The 17,708-nt window shown below is 63.4% G+C and overlaps 1 protein-coding gene across 1 annotated transcript; it reads left to right on the top strand.

Moving 5' to 3' along the window:
* The first annotated feature begins 236 nt into the window (after positions 1 to 236).
* Positions 237 to 16,883, top strand: PWWP3A (PWWP domain containing 3A, DNA repair factor). The gene is made up of 14 exons (XM_032847006.1): positions 237 to 284; positions 764 to 868; positions 1,197 to 1,282; positions 2,575 to 2,645; positions 3,996 to 4,802; positions 5,884 to 5,985; positions 7,920 to 7,990; positions 9,388 to 9,464; positions 10,060 to 10,120; positions 11,821 to 11,896; positions 12,315 to 12,365; positions 12,847 to 13,283; positions 14,785 to 14,873; positions 16,651 to 16,883. The coding sequence occupies exons 2-14, from the start codon at positions 812 to 814 to the stop codon at positions 16,703 to 16,705; spliced, it is 2,040 nt and encodes a 679-aa protein (XP_032702897.1). The 5' UTR covers positions 237 to 284; positions 764 to 811; the 3' UTR covers positions 16,706 to 16,883.
* Positions 16,884 to 17,708: the final 825 nt, after the last annotated feature.

Genomic DNA, 17,708 nt, shown 5'->3' on the forward strand with positions numbered 1-17,708 from the left:
AAGCGGGGCCAGCCCGGGCGAAGACCGCCTGCCGTCGCCGCCCGCTCGGCAGCCCCGGCTTCGAACCCGCCCGCCCTCTCCGCGCCCGTCAGTCAACCGCGCGCGCACTCGCGCGCCCGCCCAGCGCCCGTCAGTCAGTCGCGCGCGCGCCCGCCCGGGCGGAAGGGGCGGGTCCCGGGGCGGATACGGGCGTCCCATTGGCTGGCGGCGGGGGTAGGGCTTGGCGGCGCCGCGAGGCTGTCCCCGCCCTCAGCCCGCGGGGGGCGGCGGCGGCGGCTGAGGCGGTGAGCGCGGGCCCGGGAGGCGGCTGGGAAGGCGCGGGTGCCGACGCCGTTGGGTCGCCGCGGCCTCCTCGTCCTCTGCGCCGGGCTCGGGGACGCAGCGCTGCGGAGGCCGGGCGCCCGGTGAGGCCTGCGGGCTGCGTCCCGCGGGTCGGCCGGCGGGGGCCGAGGTGGCCGCGGCGGGCCTGGGGGGGAGGGGCGAGTCCCGCGCGGAGGGCCCCCGGGGGCGCGAGCCGGCCCCCGCCGCGTGCGCCCCTTCCCGACCCCGGCCCAGCCCCCGCCGCGGCGGTGCCCGTGGGCGGCCGGCCCGGGAGGACGCCGCGCAGCTGTCCCGTCCCCCCGAGGGGCCCCGCCCCGGCCGGCGCCGTCCGCGGGCTGCTCGGCCGGGTTCGCGCGGCGGGGCGCGGGCGCGGGGCCGGGCTGTTGCGCGGCGGTTTGCGCGTCCGGGCGGCCCCGACGCCGCTGTGCCGCTTGTGTTGCAGGGCGCCCGGTCCGTGCCCTCGTCCCCGCGGGCCCCATGAGTCCGAGTCATGACGGACGCCCAGTATGTCCTGTGCCGATGGGAAGAGCGGCTGTGGCCGGCCCAGGTGACCCCCTCGGGCGGCGGGTCCGGGGCTCGCGGGAGGCTCGGGGGACCGGTGTCCGACCGGAGAGACGCGGGGTCGGCGGAGCCCGAGCGGGCGGCCGCGGCCTCACCGCCCGCCTGACGGGCGCAGGACGCCGGAAGGCCCGGTCGCGCACTTGGGAGAAGCGGGGGCCGCCTCGGGGAGGCCGGCGCGGCGGCGGGAGCCCGGGAGAGCCCCCGCGTCCGCCGCCGGCCCCGCAGGCCTGCGCACCTCTCCGCCGGCGGTCTCTGGTGGTAGGCGTCCTGGCTTCTCCGTAACGGCCGCGCGTCCTGTTTCCCGCTTCCCCCAGGTGCTGGCCAGAACGGAGACGTCCACCGGACGTAAGAGGAAAAAAGAATTTTTCCTGAGTGTTCAAATACTCTCCCTAGATGAAAAGTTAAGTGTTGTGGGTTTTGTTTCTTTTTAAGGTTTTATTTACCGAGGGAGAGAGTGCAAGTGTGGGGGGCGGGGCGGGGGCAGAGGAGAGGGAGAAGCAGGCTTCCCGCTGAGCCGGAGCCCGGTGTGAGGCTGGATGCCAGGGCCCGGGATCGCGACCTCAGCAGCCCCCAGGGCCCGGGATCATGACTTGAGCTGACGGCAGACGCCCAGCCCACCAAGCCGCCCAGGCGCCCCAAATGTGGGCTTTTTTAGTATTTTCTTCCGAATGGGATTTCTCCTGCTGCACCCGCCCAAAAGTGAAGCCCGTTCCTAGGGGTTTGTTACTTTTTCATTTGCTGTAACAGACTCATAGTAGCGGGGCTCATAACAATCTTAGGAGGAAAACTCAGGGAGTGTGTTTTTGTTTGTTTTTTTTAAATGTCCGTTTGGAAATTGAAGATCCCTGTGAGGTGCTCTGTGGGATCCGTACAGAAATCGAATCACACACCAGGGGGACCCTTGCTGGGGTTCACGTGCGGATGGTTCTTTCCCGCAGATGTGTGTCTTTTCCTTGGAAACGTGGGAGACGGCCTGTCCGTCTTGAAATGTTTGATGTTTCAGCCTGTCCGTCTAACGGGGGCGCATCCCGGCGCTGGGGAAGCACACAGGTCTTTTGCTCTTGATCATCTGGAGATGGAAGACCATGACATGACCCGGCATGATTAAAATGCACAGATCACGTAGGATCGCGGTATTGCTGTGTCTGAGGGTAGAATTCCCAGTTCAGAGAGAACAAAACCTCCCTCCTCAGGGCGGCCGCCTCAGCGTGCCTAGTCCCCAGCTCACACCTTCCCTGCGGCTGGCCGCCTGGGGAGGTAACCGGCTGGCCGCCTGGGGAGGTAACCGAATACTCCAGTTTAAAAGGAAAGTGCGTCTTTTGAAGCTAGGACACACCTGCTGGGCTGTAAACAGCTTTTAGTGATATTATCATCTGCTCTGAAAACCTAACAAAGGAGTTACTTGTGCAGTTGAAAGTAGAATTTGGCTCAGAAAAGTCACAATTTGAATTCATTTTCACTCCTAAGCCCAGCCAACCTTTTCTGTCTTAAAAGAAAAAAAATTCACCGGGGTCGTTGCTGCCTCTGACTTCAGGCATGTGAATTCCCGGTTGGCTGTGACTTTTGGTTTAAGTGGAAGGTTGAGAAGGAAGATAAGGAATCCAATTCTTGTGTCGTCTAGAGAAAAACGTGTTTGAAAATGTCTTCGTGGTCTTGGCCGGTGGCGGATAACTGGCGTTTCTGTCCCTCCAGGATTGAGGTGAGGAGCACAGATGTGGAAACCCTGAAGACGGCGCACATCGAACGGATAGCCTCCTCCCTGGGTAAGAGCGCATCTCTACCTCACAAGGAGACCCAGGGGGAGAAGGGAAAGACCCTGGTCCCAGGTAACTCTGAGCTGAAGGAAAGGAAGAAAAGGGGTCTCTGTTCTTAACCCTTCTAGAGTTTGCCCCAGAGCCGGTCCTGTTCTTGAGTCCCGGCGCAGCCAGCCACAAGCGCTGGGGTCCCCGGCGTCCAGAGTGCGTTTGCCTCCATGAGAGGATGGGGAGCTGCTTCCTTCCCCGCCACTGCCACCCCGCAGGAAGACTGTAGGACGGGTTTGGGAGCAGGGCTCGTGTGTTTAAATTCCACAGCTGAGCCGTGGGGGAAGGACTGTGTGACCAGCATCGATGTTGGTGCCCACGGCCCGCCGGGACTCTCCTCGCCCGCGCCCACCCCCTTTGCCTTTCCGCGGTGCCGGGCGCACCCGCGGGGGGCTCCACCGACTCACGCAGACAGGTTTTCTGCCGCCTCAACCCGGGGTGCACACCCCCTGTCCCGAGCGCTGGGAGTGTCCTGGAAAGACAGACCGGGAACCCTTCCAGCGGTGTGTATGAGACAGGGTCCGTTTTCCTCTGCATGCGGAAACACCGCTTTTGTTCCCAGCGGCATCCAGCGGGCGCACCCCAGGCGGCCTCAGCCTCTGCCTCCAAGACACTCCTCTTGGTTCGCTTGGGTTGTGTAAGGGCTGGGGACCTGGGAGGGTCTGGATGAGAAGCCCGGGGGGAGGCTGCGGAGGCCGTGTGCCCGCTGGGTTGTGCCCTTGCGCCCAGCATCTCCTCCCCATAAATCACGCGCACGTGTGGGGCGGGGGGGGAGTCGATGCATCCGTAGCGGCGAGGGCATCAGGCGGAAAGCTCCAGGCCCTGGTGCTCCTCTCTGGCCTGGAAATGCCCTCCCGCGGGAGTACGGACAGTCCACCAGCCCCCAATGGGCCCCTTCCATCGGCCGGCGCCCACCCGCTCTGCCGCTGGGAGCACGCTGCCAGGCCAGGTCTTTACCGAGCCGGCAAGGGTTTGAGCCCGACTGAAGTTGAAACCGCGGGGCTGGGAGGACTTGGGAGGCGTCGCAGTCCGTTGGCTGGCAGTGTTTTCCTGTGACCTGGGGGACTTTATCCTGGAACGCAATCAGGTTGGGGTCGGTCAGTTTGTTTTTGGAAAGCAGGACTGGCAGCCCGAACAGAGAACAATAGCTGTGGTTCTGTGGCCTTGTCCCACCCCGGGAGGACGGGGGGGCCAAGAAGGGTCTGTCCTCCTTTCAGGTGTGACAGCTCGCATCAGCCCTAGGCGGCCACGGTGTGGCGGCCGTGCCAGCGCCTGCCCGTCACCAGGCTCTGTGTGCTTCTCGCCCTGCAGCCTCCCAGGATGCGGTTCCCGCCGAGCCCCTGGAGGAGCTGGCCTACAGACGCTCGCTTCGAGTGGCTCTGGACGTTCTCAGCCAGAGAGCCGCATCGCCTGGAGAGAGCTCTTCGAGGGAAGGAAGAGCGGCTCTGTCCTCTGGAGGGAAGTCTGCGGACCTGGCCTCCTCACTCTGTGACCCCAGCTCTTCCGGTCTCCAGGAAGCCGTGCCGAGCAGTTCTGGACTTGAGAGGCGGGAACGTGTACACCCAAGGCTGGCGGCTTCACCCGCTTGTAGGAAGGACTCCAGGCGCCAAGTGGCCCACGAGGAGGAGCTCGGGAAAAGTGAGAGCCTGCGAGCCGTGGCGGCCCCCTTGGCCGGAGCTGCCTCTCGGGTCAGCAGTGGATGGAGAGCGCGCTGTAGAAGGCGGACAGCCCCGAGGCCAAGGGGGAGGAAGTTAGCACAGGAGCCTCGCCTGGGTGAGAGAGCACTTGCGCTCTCGGAGGGAGATGGTGGAAAAGAGAGCAGCCCGCCAGCCCCCGGCTCAGCTCCCAGCGTCAGGGAGGAGGGTCTGTGGGCCAAAGGGCGAGACCCGGGTTTGCCTCTGCACGGCCCTGATGGGCTCCCGACCCTGGGGCGCCCCACCAAGCGGCTGTGCCCAGATGGCAGCCAGACGCTGCCCGCCCTGCAGCTGGAGCCAGGGGCAGTGCCCAGGCAGGAGCCCAGGGGCTGCACGAGTCTGCGCAGCGCTGGTGAACTCGGCCGGCCGGCCCCCCGTGCTGCTGCGGAGCCGCCGAGAGATCTTCACATCCTGGTGGAGGAAGGTAAAGGTCTGCTGGCGGAGGGCGGAGCTGGCTTCTCTTGGGGCTGATGCGGGTCAGGCACTCGTGTGATTTTTTTTTTTTAAGATTTTACTTATTTATTTGACAGACACAGAGAGGGAGCATGAGCAGGGGAACTGGGAGAGGGAGAAGCAGGCTTCCCGCTGAGCAGGGAGCCCGATGCGGGGCTCGATCCCAAGACCCTGGGATCATGACCTGAGCCCAAGGCAGAGGCTTAACAACTGAGTCCCTCAGGCACCCCCACTCGCGTCATTTTTCACCTGATCTTAACGAGGTCGTGTCAAAATAGAGCCCAGGCAGAGGTTGCCCAGTTCCTGTCTGTGTCCCCCGGGATTGCACTCAGGACTAGTCTCAGATCCTTGGGTTTTTTGGTTGTGAATGGGCTGGGACGGGGGCACTGGAGGCTGCTCCCGGGGGCCTGGGCTTTGGCAGCCTTGAGGTCTGCTCCCTCTGATCCGGTAGGAATCGCAGAGGTGATTGGCTCACTGGTGAGCGGAGGTAGACGCAGACGAGTCTGAGTCTCCCGACGTGTTCACGACTCCTGCAAAGGCATACCCGAGTGTGGCGGCCGGCGGCGCGCAGGGGCTCCCTTCGTTTGAACGTGGTGCTGTCCCCTGCATCTTTGCGCGGCTGAGAACGTCCGTTTCTCTCGGCTTCCGTGCCTCCGGGCCCACTGGCTCTGCGCGCTCGGGTTTCTGCCTTGAATTTAAATGTGTGTTTACATTCATCCCGGCGCGTCCGGAGGCGGCAGGGAGACGAGCCGCAGCCTGTCCCTGCGCCCCCCCCCCCAGTTGCCCCGGCCCTGCCCTCGCTCTGCCTAGACTGCCACCCGTGCGCCTGCCCCTTATGGAGACGCGGCGGCCTCCCCCAGTCCTCTTCGACTCTGGTGTGTTTCTGTAAGCGCACCTGGGGCGGAGGGCGGCCACCTCGCTCCTGGCGCTGCGGGAGTCTGTGACGTGCGATCTTCCCTGTTTGCGCGGATGGTCGCGGGTCACGACATGTGTTTCTGGGGCTGGGTCTCTGAGACGGTGACGGTGAAGGTTGAATCTGACACCGTTGGCAGACCGTCAGTCTTCTGGAGAGTCCGTGGAGTTCAATCCCATTCATTCCGTCCTGGAGGAAGATGAGGACGACGAGGAGCCGCCCAGAATCCTCTTTTACCACGGTAAGTGCGGAGGAGCAGTGCGTCTGCTCGCGTGGCTGCCCTGGGCGGAGGCGGCCGGCCTTCCTGCCGCACCCACAGCCTCCGAGGTGCGGGGTTCTCCGCCCTCCGTCCCAAGGGGAAGGCTCAGAGGGAGGAGGGCCTCCCGGGAGGAGACCGGCCAGCCCTCCCTGCCGGCACGCTGCTCCCTGTACGTGTCGTGTCTCATGGGAGGGAAGCTCGGCCGAGCGGAGTGCTGGGTCCAGTTGCCACCGTTCGGGTGTGGCCTGGCGCTGCCTCCAGACCTTTGGGGGTGTCAGGTACATGTCTGTCCAGGGACGCAGAGTCTCCGGCTTGAGGCAGCGGGGCCCCAGGACCTCCTCCCACATGCACGCGCTGTCCGCACCAGAGCCCACATGCGCCGGTGCGCCCCCCGGCCCTCTTTGTGGAAGGACCGGCCATGAAGACCCAAGATCCCGAACCAGCGACCGACCACAACTTAGTGTCTCTCGTGGAGTGGACGACTTGGAATGAGTTTCGTTTTCAGACTCGCCCACTGCTTGTTTCGATACACTGTCGAGTGTTTCAGCCTCTCGTTGTGGGACGAGTACGGATCCGTGAGACGTCACAGAATAATGGTGGGAGCTGGGGGACCTCTCCTCCGAGGGAGGCCGGAGGGCGGGGCGTGCCCTTGTGCCTCGGCTCCCGTGGCCCACACTGTGTCCGCCTCTGGTTCTGTGCTGATGCGCCTGTGTTTCCTCACCGTCCCTGAGGGTAACTCGGCAGGCGGCGCACTGGCCTGGGGCCTTCGATTACTCTTGGTGGCCACCGCTTGTTGCTCCCCGAGCACCCCCACTGTCAGGAGCTAGACGCTTCCACGCCTGTGGGGCTCTGCCGGCTCAGCTCCCCGAGCGGAATTCACTCGGCCAGAGAAGGGACACGGCGGCGCCTTGTTCCACGGCGAGAGGCCAGGTCACCACAGCCCCGAGAAACCCCCTGCTTTCTGCTTCCATTTGATTTCGTCTTGTCCCCGTGCCCTGGCAGCCTGACGTCTGTCTGGGTGTTTCCCATGACCTGTATGTGTTCATGGGGCCGTGACGGTTCTCTTAAAAACCCAGCGTTTCTCACCGGATGGATGACCGCCCTTTGCATGTTAGCCGTGCGTGTCCGCCCGTCAGCAGACGCGGGGCGCTGCGGGAACGGCGTTCAGCTTGTCTCCGCCCGGAAAAGCAGCCTCTCGGGGCTGCTCTTGTTACCTCATCGTTCAGCATTGAGATTCCTGGTTCTGGAGTTTTGTGTTTGGCTGAAAGCCTTGTCAAGTTTGTTCGGGTGTAGTTGGCTGGTCACTGGGTGAGGATTTTGGTAGTTCGTTCTTTTCTCTCTTTGAAATAAGAGATAACTTTTGAAATAATTTTATCTCTGGCGAGCTTCCTAGGAATTTGCTTTTTTTTTTTTTTTCCCAAGACTTACTCTCTTTGACAGAGTGCAGGGGCGGGGGAGGGTTCAGAGGGAGAGGAAGGAGCAGGCTTCCCACTGAGCAGGGACACTCCCCCACACCCACCCCGGCGCAGGCTCCATCCCAGGACCCCGGGATCACGACCTGAGCCAAAGGCAGCTGCTTCACTGACTGAGCCCCCAGGTGCCCTGGAATTGGCTTCTTCTGTTGGGGTTTATGTGCTCCGCTCTTCTTTTAAAAACGGGCCTGGAATTACTTGCGACTGCAGAGTAGTGGCCAAGGCGGTGCAGGGTTGACCCTGGCTTGTCCCCGCTCAGCAGCGTGCGTGTCCCCCACACTCAGGCGCCAGCGTTGTTGTGAGACCGCCTTGCAACCGTGGGGACCTCTGAGCAGGCCTAGAGCATCCGGTCTGAGCCAGCGCGGACTGTGTTTTCCCGTTGTTGCATTTGGGGAGTGACACGGATCTGACTTACTGCTCGTGTCTTGTCCTCTCTAACCGCAGAGCCGCGCTCGTTTGAAGCGGGAATGCTGGTCTGGATGAAGCACCAGAAGTACCCCTTCTGGCCAGCGGTGGTAAGCTCCGGCGGCCGCGGCCCACTCAAGTCCCGGCGCGCCCGCGCTCTCGCCCCCTTCGTGTCAACTGGACCCCGGGGACTTCTTTCCTGGGAGAAGCTGACAGCCTCGTGATTCTAAGCAGGGTTTCTGCACACGGTCACCTGAGTACGGGGAGTTCGATCACTGTGGCACCGTTGAGCGCGAGGGTCCTAGAGCCCATCTGGACCGAGCAGCTCGGGAAACTCTGCCTAAAATGTGTCTGCAACGTGCTGGCGTCTAACATCGTGCTCCTGAGGCTTCATCCTACGGGAGCTTCTCCCGCGGGAGCTTGGAAGTTGCTCCGACTCCGGGGTGGGGATCAGTTGTGCGGCCGCAGTGGTGGGGCTCAGCGTGTTGACATTTTCCAGCTCGCTTTCTCCGTGCACCCGGCCAGTGCGGGCTGTCCAGACGCCTCCTAGGCCAAGGCAGCGCGCCAGCTTCCCACCCTTCCCGTGGTGTCCAACCCCCCCCCCCAGACGGCGTTCCGATGGCGCATGCTCTCGGGCTTTAATTTGTAGTGAGAGATGGTGACGTTGAACTTGGAGAGCTGTTTGCAGGAGCAGGAGACACTGCCGTTGCTGTGGGGCTGACCTCCGGTGGGCAGCATGGCCTCCTCGGATGGGGCCGACTGGCTGTAGTGACGCAGGGTTGGCGTCAGGGTTGGTGTCGCGCCTCCTTGGCTGGGCAGAAGGGCGGCTTCAACAGACGTGCAGATGAAGTGGGGGTCTGTGCAGCGTCTCCACACCGTTGTGGGGGGTCCTTGATCGGGGTCCCCCAGCCTCCCTTCAGCTTGCTTCATGGCAGATGCTCATGTCCCCCCTGCGGCCGGCACCCTTTTCCTGGACCTCTCCGCCTCAGCTTCACCTGCTCCCTGGGGACCTGCTGGGGAACAGATCTCCAAAGTCCCAGGTTCCTGGGGCCCGCTCTCTACAGCTAAGCCGGGGACACAGGGGCACCGGGCAGGAAGCTGGGCTGAGTCCGGCACTGCCGCCTTTGTGTCCTCGGTTGGTCCTACCTGCCTGAGCTCACTTTGCTCATCCCCAAAACGGGAGTGAGCCCGTTCTGCTGAGTGAGGACACAATCGCGTGGTCGAGTGCCGAGATGGCAGGCGGCACAGGGTTGGGTCTTTCTGTTACGAGAGGGAACGGAGCAGAGTGCAGCCTGGTCCTGCTCGTGTGTGAGCACTGAGTGTGCCTGCGGCCGATGGGGCGGTGTCTGAGCCTCCGACCCAGGGGCTTGGCCTTGGTGTCGTCCTGTGTCGTCGTCCCGTGCTAGCCATGTGCCAGTCTGTGCAGTGGAGAAAGGTCAGGAAGGTGGCTCAAAGCCCTGGCCTCTTCTGGGTTCCTGATGCTTTATTTTCTTGGGTTTCCCCACAGGTCAAGAGCGTCCGGCGAAGAGAGAAGAAAGCCAGTGTGCTCTTTATCGAGGGGCACATGGACCCGAAAGGGAGAGGGTAACCCAGCTGTCTGTGCTGTCGGGAAACGCTTGGCGGGTGAAGGCCTGCCAGCTTGGGGGTGCCGGGATGGTGGGGAGGGGGCCTGGGCCCAGGGCCGGGATGGTCTCACGTGCCCCCTGCGATCCAGCTCCCCCCGAAGAGGAATCCAGAGGCTGTGTTGAAAGGGACTGCCCAGATAGTCCAGTTTCTCAAGCTTTATTTGCCTCGTTAGACGCTCAGTGGCCCCCACCTGTTCCCCGCAAACTGTGCTCCAACCCGGTTGTCACGGGTGCCGTGAGCAGCAGCCCTGCCGCCACCGGTTTTGTTGGCTTAGCTGTCCGCCTGTTTGCTGCCAGGCTGTAATCCCTGCATGAAAATGCCCGTCTGCTCGGAGCGCCCTTTGCAAACACGTTTTGGACCCTCTGGGCCCCGGGTGCTGCCTCCACCTCCCACGGGTGGCCCCAGCCACGTCCCGTGGGGCCTGTCTCCGGGGCTTCCTCGGGCTGCTGGTTGCTGGCAGAGGCCCCCCACGGGTCCCACTAGTTCCATCGGAGGAAACTCGTCCTGACTCACGAGACGGAGTCCCCGTTAACCTTCGCCTCCCTCCTCGCAGTATCACGGTGTCTCTCAGGAGATTGAAGCACTTCGACTGCAAAGAGAAACAGGCTCTTCTGGTACGTGCACCGTGGGTTGTGCCTGGGAGAGGTGCGCCGCCGCGTGACTGGTCTGCTGGCCTGGCTCCGGGCATTCCTGGTGGGGACCGCGACCCGCCGGTGTCTTGACGTGGGCGATCGTTCAGAGGGTGTCCCTGCGCGGTGCCGTGGACACAGCGGGCCTGTGTGGGGGGTGGAGTGCTTGGTGGACACCCCACAGGGAGCTTCCTGGGCTTGCCGGTCGCCGAGCCCGTAAGCCACGAGGTGCTCGTCCGTGCCACACGCTGTCCATGCGGCCCTGAGGTGCTGTGTGTGACGCCGGCTTTCCCTCATGGACCCAGCCGAGGGGAGGGGTCCGTTAGCCTCCCGCCCCCTGCCATGCAGTTCTTGTCCCAGCCCAGTGAGTGGGTTCCTGGCTTCGTGTCACTGTCTTCTGTGCACGTGGACTGCCCGGGAGCTCAAGGGCGGAGGCCCTCCGGGAAGCCTTCTGCCCAGCGGCTATCTCCCTGAGCACAGCAGGCGCGGCCTGCAGCATGGGTAGGGGCTGGGAAGGTTGGCGCCCACACCGGGCCCCAGCCTTCTCTTCCACTGATGTGCATGCCCGTGACGTGGTCCTGCTTCCGTCTGTCTGTGGTAGGAGCGCTCAGTGCGGCTTGTGAGCCGCAGCCTGCGCTGGGTGCCCAGTGTGCCCGTTGGCGGGTTCTGGAAGAAGGCTGGCCGTGGCCTCCAGCGCTTCCATGCTCCGTGAAGCATAAGCCCACGAGCGTGGGGAGCTGGTCACCCAACCTTCTGGGCCAGGGCTGGCCCCAACTGCATGGCCACTCTCGGGGATCTGGATAGCTTTCTCAAAGCAGGGGGTGTCAGAGGGGACAGCAGGAACCTGGCTTTGAGGTCTGTGCGTCCCAAAGTCAGAACTGTGTGCTGTGACAAAGATGACGTGTGGCCTCACGTAGTCCAGATGCTGAGGTGGTGCCTGTTGCCTGTCGTCCTGTTTCCTGAGAAAAGCCAGGCCCCCTGGGAAGTGGGATGCACGGGGTCACTGGGGGGCTGTTGCTGTGGCAGGAGCACTGTCTCCTGGAGCCACGGGATTGTCCCAGGCTGTGTTGATGGACCGGCTCTGGTGTCACGGTCATGGTTTTGAGCTCTGCTTTCCCGAGCACAGAGCAGCACCACCTGCTGTCCCTATCCCACACGTGCCACAAAGGGTGGCCCCAGGAAGGGCCAGGAGGAGGTGACAGTCACATAGGAAGGGGGATCTCAAGTGGTGGGACGTCCTAGCTCGGGTCCTCACGGCGGGTGGGGAGGGGGCGTGGTCCTCGGTTTGCAGGTGAGGACCTTGAGGTCTAGGTGGGCACCCCCACAGGGCACAACTCAGCCAACACCATTCTAAGGCAGGGGTACAGGCACGACTCTTGGAAGAATCTGCTTTGTAGGACTGTCGAGTCTGGTTTGGGGATGTCAGCCGCACACGGGGTGCCGGGCTCCTTCCTCTGCTTCAGAGGCCCAGCTCTCCTGTTCGGAGCTCTCCGCTCCCCGGGACCCACTGTGTGAGCAGCCCTGGCCCCAGAGCTGGGCCTCCGCGCATTCCCCGTGTGTCCTCAGCAGCCCCGCACGGGGGCACCTGCCGGCGCTGCGGTCTGGACGCAGGGGTTGAGGTTGCCGACAGGATTGGAGGAGCCCGTGGCCCCTTGCTGACAGCTGCTGTCTCGCTCTTGGTGCAGAATGAGGCCAAGGAGGACTTCGACCAGGCCATCGGCTGGTGCGTCTCCCTGATCACGGACTACAGGGTCCGGCTCGGTATGTGGCCCTGCGTGCCCTCGGACAAAGGGACCGGGCTGGGGGCGGAGCGCAGGCCTGTTTCCCTTGGCCTCCAGGCCTGGGCCTGTGGCGGTCTTGTCCCCGACGGGGCAGGTGGGCTGGCACCCGGGCAAAGACGGAGGTACTGGGTGTGAATGGAGGCGGAGTTCGCTTTGAGTCAGGGCTGGCTTCCGTCTGCCCTGAGTCCGGCCGTCGGGAATCTTCCGACGGTGGTTTTTCTGGGCGCCCCGGGGGCGGGTGGCACCCTGACGGCAGTGTTGGTGTCCTGTCGGCCCTCTCGGGAAGGGGTCCAGATGGGGCTGACTTGAGGCCGGCACACTGACCCCGCGTCCCTCAGGCCGTTCCTGAGCGCTCCCTCTGATGCTGGGACGCACTGTCCTCTCCTGCCTCCCCGCAGGCTGCGGCTCCTTCGCCGGCTCCTTCCTGGAGTACTACGCTGCGGACATAAGTAAGTCCGCCGGCTCGATTGCGGTGTGAGGCGGCTGCCTTCTGTGTCCGAGGGTCGGAAGGGGAGGCGCCTGGGTGAGGCCGGGCCCTGTCACTAGCCTGACTGCCGCCTGCCCGCGCTGCCCAGCGGGCACCCGGCCTCTTTTCCAAAACGTGTGCGCGGCGGCACTCTGCAGCTGCCGCCCCTGCCGCCCGGGTTGTGGGCGAACGGATGGTCCCGCCGTCCGCCGCCGTCCCCTGCGGTCCCCGGTCACACGGCGTGGAGGCGGAGGGGTCCGTGCTTCCTTGGGGGGCTGCACTGGGGTGAGGCTGAGCTGGGGACCGACGTGGGGCCCCTCAGAGGAGGAGCCCTTAGGACCCTGGCGGTTGTGCCTGGGGGCAGGGGGCGGCTCTCCCAACAAAGCCCCCAGGCGGCGTGGCGAGGGGAAGAGGGAGCCTCTCCCACAGGCCGGCGGGTTCAGGGCCGTGTCGCTCGTCTGCAGGTTATCCTGTCCGCAAGTCCATCCAGCAGGACGTCTTGGGAACCAGGTTCCCGCAGCTGAGCAAGGGGGATCCCGAGGAGCCTGTGGCGGGGAGCCCCCAGGGGAGGAGGCAGCCCTATAGGAAGGTCCTCCCCGACCGGTCCCGGGCTGCCCGGGACCGGGCCAACCAGAAGCTGGTGGAGTACATCGTGAAAGCCAGGGGCGCCGAGGGCCACCTGCGGGCCATCCTGAAGAACCGGAAGCCGTCCCGGTGGCTGAAGACGTTCCTGACGTCGGGTCAGTACGTGACGTGCGTGGAGACGTACCTGGAGGACGAGCAGCAGCTGGACGTGGTGGTGAAGTACTTGCAGGGCCTGTACCAGGAGGCGGGCGGCCGGGCACCGGCGCGGGCCAGCGGCGACAGGATCCGCTTCATCCTGGACGTTCTTCTGCCTGAAGTGAGTGCGCGGCGGGGCTGTGGCGTGGGGCCGGTGGGGGGTCGGCGGCGGGGGCCGTGGGGGCCGGGATCGGCGCTGGGCTGGCGTCCTCCTGAAGTCGGCCTGGGAGGCTGCGGCCACGCCGAGCATGGTGTCCGCCCCGGCCGTTCCGTGGGCAGGAGGACAGGGCCCGGCTGTGTAGACGCCGTGGCCAGTGCTGGGGGACGAGCGGCGCACGCTGCGTCCCCGTGTGCACGCGGACACGTCTCCGGAGACGATGCTGCTGAGGAAAGGGAGCCGAGGTTCTCCCGCACGTGCCCGCCGGCGTTCGGCTGGGTAGCGGCACACCCGGCGCTCCCCTGGTGGTTTTGGGGCTTTTTTGTTTTCTTTTCTCCCCCTGGTGGTCTTGAAGTTCAGAGGGGGCTTTGCTGGGCACTGGGAGCGTGTGTGGGGAAAGTTACCCGTCACCTTCGTAACTCAAAGCTTTCGAATACGTGCGGGGGGAAGCCCGCTGTGGCCGGGAGCCTGTGTGCCACCCCAGTTACAAGAGCAGCCTCACTCCGCTTGTAGCTCCGGCCGCCGCCCCGTCCTCGTCTTTCTTATGTCTGAGTCCTCTGGTGTGCGCCTTAAAGGAAGGGACGGTTCTGCCCCAGGGACACTGGGTCCTGTGTGGGGATGGCTGAGGTTCTCACTGAGTCGGGGGCAAGATGCTGCCGCACCCCATGGTGCTTGGGACGCCCCGTCCGGGAGGGACCTGCCCTGTGTCAGCAGTGCCCAGAGCGGACGGGGTGCCGTGTTCTAGACCAGCATGGCTCAGTTTGATTTTTAAGATTTTATTCTTAAGTGACCTAATGCTCCACATGGGGCCAGAGCCCCCGACCCTGGGAGCGAGAGTCGCAGGCTCTCCCAACTGAGCCGCCACACGCCCCACACAGGCTCTTCAGAAACGCTTCGTGGAGGGCCTGGGGGCTCAGTCATGGGGCGTCTGTCTCCGGCTCAGGTCAGGATCTCAGGGTCCTGGGATCGAGCCCCGCGTCGGGCTCCCTGCTCGGTGGGAACCTGCTTCTCCCTCTGCCACTCCCACTGCTTGTGCTCCCTCGCTCGCGCTCTTTCTCTGTCAACTAAATAAAAATCTTTTTTAAAAAAAATCACATTTTTAGTAACCAGAGTTTTTCTATTTTTTCTGAGGACACAAACGAGGATTTTCAGCGTCAGACTTGCTGTGTGCAGGGGTCATCGCTGTTCTGTTTTTCCTGCTGTTTGAACAGTAAACTTCAAAACTGTCACAAATGGGCCTGTTGGTTTTGCCATGTTCTCTGCTGTTAGTGACATGAACTCTCGTGTCTTTAAGAGCACGTCGTTCATGCCACACGGAAGTGTCCCTGCACGCAGAGGCCTCCCAGACCCACGTGCGTCTGTGGAGGCCACTCAGACACTGCGCCGGGCCCCACGTGCGTCCCTCAGGCACCTCGGGCAGCACGGGCCCGCTGGCCACAGCTCAGTGCTCTCTGCCCTCTTGCAGGCCATCATCTGCGCCATCGCGGCAGTGGACGCTGTGGATTACAAGACGGCGGAGGAGAAGTACCTCAGAGGACCGTCCCTCAGCTACCGGTAGGCTGCTCGGGGCACCACTGCCAAACCTGTGGCAATGTGTCCGGAAGGGCTCGTGTTCCCTCGTGCCGGGCACCGGGGCTCGGGGACCCTCCGGCCGACACGCCGGTCCAGGTGCCCCGGCTGAACATGCGTGGAAGCCCTCGGCCAGGAGTTGCCACAGGGACCCAGGGAAGCCAGCGTTCAGGTGCGCTGTCCTTGGGCTCATCCCTGAGCTGCTCAGAGCAGGCGGAGCTGGACCCCAGCCCGGCCCTCGCCACGGCCCGCAGGCAGTCCTCTGGGGCTGCTCCCTGGGTGCGTGCCGGGCCTGCTGGGCCTAATCGCGTTTTGCAGGGGCTCCTGTTAGCATTCCGAGGTTTCTCCGCCCTGCCCAGGGCCATGGCCGTTTGAGAAAACACAGACCACACAGCCGCAGTCACCCCGGGCCGCTCTTAGCTGGTCGGAAGAATGCCGTGATCAAGATGTTTCTCTTCCGCTGGTGGGGTTAGCCGCCCTGGGATTTTTGGCCCCCAGACCCCCTAATCCCATCTCCAGGCTCGCTGCCAGGCTTCGCTGAGAGCAGGCTGAGGACTCAGCCGGAGTGACAGGCCAGGGCCTCTGTCCAGGGCCGACCGGGCCTACCACCACGGCTACCAGGCACCAAAGGCTGCCCCTGGGACGCCACGCTCTTTCCCAGGGAGGGCCCTGCTGCGTGCTGTGGGCCGCAGCGCCCGGTGGGTAGGGAGGCTTCCTGCAGGGCCGACCTGGAGGAACCTGTGTGTGCGGGAATGATGACCTGGACGAGTCAGGAACATGAGGACCCCGGGCTGCAGGGAGACTCGGTAGTCCGGCACAGGCCATCGACTCCCAGATACAGGACAGTGTTCTTGGGGGAGCAGGGTCGGAGCCCACACACGCCCCCCAGCGCAGTGCTCTCCTCCTCGTCTGAGGGACTGGCTGTAGTGTCTGTGAGGAGGACTGTCCATCTGCACGCCCTGCCACAGCCCTTGACCTGCTGTGGGCGTGCTGGGTGTGGCATGGAAGTGACGTTGGCCGTGCTGGTGATGGCAGAGACTCCCTTCTCCAGATTCCGGGGACGTGGCCTCCAACCGTGGGCGGTCGGCCACTCCCGCCCACAGCCGTCTGGCTCCTTCCCCCTCAGCTTGTGGTGATGCACGGGGGGTGCCCCCCAGGCCTCGTGTTCCCCCTGAGCCGCGCAGTCACGTGGACTTGCCCACTGTCAGAATCCGTGTGGTTTGTGGCTCTTGCCAGCCCTGTCCTGGGGGTGCCCCAAACACCTGTTAGTATCATTCTTACCAGGGAGTTGACGAGGACCATTGGATAGTTCATACTCCTTAAAAAGTTTTTTTTCTTTTTATGATTTTATTTTTTTGACAGAGACACAGAGAGGGAGCACAAACGGGGAGTGGGAAAAGGAGAAGCAGGCTTCCCGCTGAGCAGGGAGCCCAACACAGGGGTCGATCCCAGGACCCCCGGGATCATGACCTGAGCTGAAGGCCGATGCCTAACCACAGAGCCACCCAGGCGCCTCTAAAAAATTCTTTTTTTAATTGTTCAATGCATATGATGTAAAATGTTCCATCATAACCATTTCTAAGCGTGCAGCTCAGCGGCGTGAAGCACCTGCCATCATGCAAGCAGCCCCACCCTCTGTCTCCAGAACTTTCCATCGCCCCGGGCTTGAGACTCTGTCCCCTTGAAGCACGGACTCCTCTGTTTCATATTCTGAGACAAGGTAAATTATTAAAATGAGGTTCTCTCCTTTTATTTTCTGAAGGGAAAAAGAAATATTTGATAACCAGCTCCTAGAAGAAAGGAGTCAGCGGTGCTGACACCGGAGGGGCCGCCGCGGGTCCCATGGCCGGGTCGCGAGCGGGATCTGCAGGACCAGGGCCGGGCTGTGCTCACTTCTCATCTGTGGGTGTGCTTTTCCTGGCTTTCTTGGAAGGTAGAGTTTCTGAAAGGTGTTTGGAACAAAAATGTTTTATTTTACTGGATGCCAGTACTTCTGACTGTATTGTTCAACGTGAGGTGCACATCTGTTTTTTTTTTTTTTTTATGTTAAAAAGCACTGTATCCAATATTAAACAGGAGTTTTAAGAAAGAGCCTGATGTGAATGATTCCTTCAGAATGTGTGCGCGTTTCCGAGTTTCCCTCCTCTCGAGGCACGCCCCGGTTCCCTGTGCCGGAGAACACAGGTGGCGGGACTCGGCGGCCACTGCCCCCCGGTCCCGTGTGGGCACTGAGCACTGCCCCGTCCACGCAGATTTTCCCGTGTGGCCGCCTCTGGCCCAGCTCTCCCAGCCAGGCCCTGGCATCTGTGTCCCGAGGCCTGGGACCTCCCGAGCACGACAGTCGCGGTCCCTGTGTGTGTGGCTGGGGTCACGGTGCGGGGACGGGAGGGTCTGTGCCGACGGCTCCTGCAGAAGCAAGGCCTTTGTCTGGAGGCCAGGCTCACGTTCCTGCCCAGGCCCCGAAAAGGGGGCAGCTGGTGGGTCACCCCCGTGCCCGAGGATCCCCAGCCCAGGCCCTGGCCTGCAGAGACCTGCGTGGCCTGTCCTCACACAGTCACAGAAATTCTGTGGCCTGTCACTCAGATGAACTCTATTCGAAGCTGCTGGGAGACGACATAGCACATGGTGGGGGGTTTCATCGGGAGACCCCCGATGGCAGCATCCCAGCCGGTGATGGGTTGCTGTGTCTGAACGTGGCAGCCTCCCCCCTCCTCTCCGCCCCCCAGGGCCCCTCTCCCCACAGCAGCCACTTACAGCAGGGGCTCGGAGGGCGAGCCTGTTGGGGGGCACAGGAGTGCTTGGCCCAAGAAGGTGCCCTCT

Source organism: Lontra canadensis, unplaced genomic scaffold (assembly GCF_010015895.1).
Source record: "Lontra canadensis isolate GAN:19392208 unplaced genomic scaffold, GSC_riverotter_1.0 scaffold184, whole genome shotgun sequence".
NCBI classification, from domain to species: Eukaryota; Metazoa; Chordata; class Mammalia; order Carnivora; family Mustelidae; genus Lontra; species Lontra canadensis.

Excerpts from the sequence above, each read along its gene's own strand:
- PWWP3A (XM_032847006.1), top strand. The coding sequence starts at position 812 with ATGACGGACGCCCAGTATGTCCTGTGCCGATGGGAAGAGCGGCTGTGG. Across the intron at positions 2,646-3,995 it reads ACGGATAGCCTCCTCCCTGG|CCTCCCAGGATGCGGTTCCC; the intron begins GTAAGAGCGCAT and ends CTCGCCCTGCAG. Across the intron at positions 12,366-12,846 it reads GTACTACGCTGCGGACATAA|GTTATCCTGTCCGCAAGTCC; the intron begins GTAAGTCCGCCG and ends GCTCGTCTGCAG.